The sequence below is a fragment of the Malania oleifera genome, chromosome 12 (assembly GCF_029873635.1).
Source record: "Malania oleifera isolate guangnan ecotype guangnan chromosome 12, ASM2987363v1, whole genome shotgun sequence".
In the NCBI taxonomy this organism is placed as follows: Eukaryota; Viridiplantae; Streptophyta; class Magnoliopsida; order Santalales; family Ximeniaceae; genus Malania; species Malania oleifera.
The window spans coordinates 71,840,056-71,843,065 of record NC_080428.1 but is presented as its reverse complement, the minus strand read 5'-3'; the positions used below and the strand labels follow the sequence as shown (position 1 = coordinate 71,843,065).

Below are 3,010 nucleotides of genomic sequence, written 5' to 3'. Positions count from 1 at the left end.
TCTACTTCTTCACTAGGCAAAAATTGAAACAATAAATAGAAAATAGCTACTACACCAAGAGACCCTAAAATTATACTCGCACCTCTCAATTTTTTGGCAACCAGGTTCAGGATGTAATCAAATGCCCAGATGTTAGATGATCATGACTCCCTTTCTCGGCCGCGGTCTATGGTAATTAAACCAGCGGAGTTTGAAAGCAAAAGAACAGACGACCAAACAAAACCAGCTGAAAGAAAATCAGCTGGCAACTTTTTTGCAGTTTAAATAAATTGCAGCTGAGACCACATGATCAATAACGAAAATCAGCATGATTTGTTTTTAGTTTTCCCCGCTCAAAGAAATTAATGGGTTGTTTTGGGCAGTTATGGGTCTTCCTAATGCTCATTTCCTCAGCTGCTGAACATGGCAGAGGAGGCAATATGGACAGCGCATGCTCCGCAGATGACCTCAAGGGTCTAATTGATTTCAAGGAGGGAATACGATCCGACCCCTCCTTGCGCCTCGAGAAGTGGGCCGGAAACAATTGCTGCCAGTGGGTAGGCGTGTCCTGCGACAATGCAGCCCACAGGGTCACAGAAATCCGCTTGCCGGGACGCTTTATCCAGATGGAAGGCCGGTTGTCTCCTTCAATCACACTCCTCACCTCTCTCGAAGTTCTCGATCTTGGCGACAACTGCATCAGTGGAGAACTCCCACCTTCCATCGGTCTTCGCCTTCCCAACCTGCGAATACTCCTCCTCCATCACAACAACCTCAGCGGTCTGATACCCGAAAGCATCGGTATGTTCTCGCAACTTGATGCACTTGGTCTGCATGAGAATATGTTTTCTGGTTCGATACCCTCAAGCATCGGCAATCTCGCGAAGCTTACCAGATTATGGCTTTTCTCGAACCAGCTTTCGGGTGTCATGCCCAAATCGCTTTCGAACTTGACGCGTTTGGAGCATTTGGATCTTCATGGAAACAATCTGTCCGGTCCTATACCAACAGGGATTGGTAAACTGCAGGTTCTAGAATGGCTTGATCTTTCATTCAATTCCTTGAGTGGGAAAATACCACCTTCAGTGGTCAACTTAACGTTAATTGATGTATTGGACTTGAGCGATAACTCTCTTGAAGGCAATATTCCATTTCCTTCAGTCGTTGGTCAAATGCAACACCTTCGCTATCTAGGGCTTCAGGAAAACCAACTAAATGAAATCATACCACCAAGTTTTGGTTCCCTGGTCTCCCTTCAAAGAGTTTACCTGTCGAATAACGAGCTCGAGGGAGCATTACCTCCTACTTTGGGCAATCTATCATTTCTGTCTCAGTTCTATGTTGACGGAAACAGGATCTCTGGCCAATTGCCAAAATCAATTGGTAACCTCTCACAACTTTATGCTTTAAACATTTCAAGTAATTTGATTGAAGGGCCAGTACCGCAGGAGATAACTTCTATGCAGACTCTTGAAATAGTGGATATGTCATTCAACAAATTAGATTTCTCCTCCATCTCCAACTGGACAATGCCATGGCCAGAACTTAACCGATTGTACTTGGTTGGATGTGGAATCCAAGGTGAAATTCCAAACTTCTTGCGAAACAAAACTTCATTATTCGAGTTGGATTTATCAGTTAACAATCTCACAGGAAGCCTGCCGACATGGTTAGGGAACTTCACCCAACTCGATATCTTAAATCTCTCCAAGAATGCTTTTGTTTCAGAGATATCAGACTCATTTTTAAATGCAAGACAGTTACGCGTGCTAGATTTCCACTCAAATAAGATGGAAGGCTCTGTTAGTAAAGTCTTTCAAATGAGCACATACCTGGAGTATGTTGATCTTTCTGACAATGGTTTCTCAAATGGAATAGAGCAAATTGGTGAAGGAGAGCAAGATCGGATTCAATTTATCAATTTGTCACATAACTTCATCAAAGGTCAGTTATCAATTTCAATAGGTAGATTAGAATCATTACATAGTTTGGATTTGAGCTACAACGAATTGGGTTCCAACTTGCCGGAGTCTTTGGGAAATATAACCTATTTAGAGAGGTTGAAGCTGCAAAGAAACAAGTTTACTGGTGAGATACCACTTGAGTTTTTGAAGTTGCAAGAGTTGAAAGAGTTGAATTTGTCATATAATCTTTTGGAGGGTAAAATTCCTGATGGAAAACCACTCACCGATTTTCCAGCGAGTTCTTACTTTAATAATCTGAGATTATGTGGGAACCCTCTTTCTCCTTGCAAGGCTTGAACTTGAAGGCAATGCATTATAAATAAATTTTATCGAGTTATTTTACTTGGTATTATTAATGGAAAAAATTATTGACTTGTTTTTCCCTATTGTATCCTTTTTCAGAAGAGCATTGTTGTTCTAGTTAACTCCATATTTTTATATTTCAAGCACAAGCTTTGAAATGAAGTAACTTGCAAATACTTTCATTGTAGCAAATGCCTAAATGGTTATCAATACACGCATTTGCCGATCTTATCTCGAAAGTTATAATTTTATATTTCTGACATTAATGATCAAGTCCTAGTAAATAGTAGCAAATTCCTTTTGTGCAAGTTAAATGAGAACAACATTGAATCAACGCTTATTTTATCATCCACAAACAAAAAAATTATGATAAAACTAGAAAGAGTTATCCCCTAATAGGTACAAAAAATTTTAATGTGAAAAATGTTCCTACAAAAAGAGAACCATGGAAGTGAAATCTTTTGATAAAAATTATTTGACTATATGAATAATGTTATCGTAGTAAAAATTGTCCTACCACAAGAAGATTTCACGGTCAACAACAAATATCAAAAGTATGTAATGTTGGCGTGAGTTGTCCTCCGAGAGATTATAGGAGGGAATTATGGATACAAATCCCTCAATTATAGGATCAACTTTCAATTTAACCATGATATATGTATAGCCAAATATAGATGAGTTTCTCTGTTATATATTCTCATTCATCCTTGTAAAAAAAGCATTGAATATAAAAATATTTTTTATATATTTTGTCATGGTATCAG

The 3,010-nt window shown here is 38.8% G+C and overlaps 1 protein-coding gene across 1 annotated transcript; it reads left to right on the top strand.

The window, feature by feature from the left end:
• Positions 1 to 344: 344 nt before the first annotated feature.
• Positions 345 to 2,240, top strand: LOC131144006 (probable leucine-rich repeat receptor-like protein kinase At1g35710). The gene has a single exon (XM_058092351.1). It carries the CDS (start codon positions 345 to 347, stop codon positions 2,238 to 2,240), a length of 1,896 nt encoding a protein of 631 aa, XP_057948334.1.
• Positions 2,241 to 3,010: the final 770 nt, after the last annotated feature.

Bases quoted from the DNA above. Each gene is read 5' to 3' on its own strand.
- LOC131144006 (XM_058092351.1), top strand. From the start codon at position 345: ATGGGTTGTTTTGGGCAGTTATGGGTCTTCCTAATGCTCATTTCCTCA.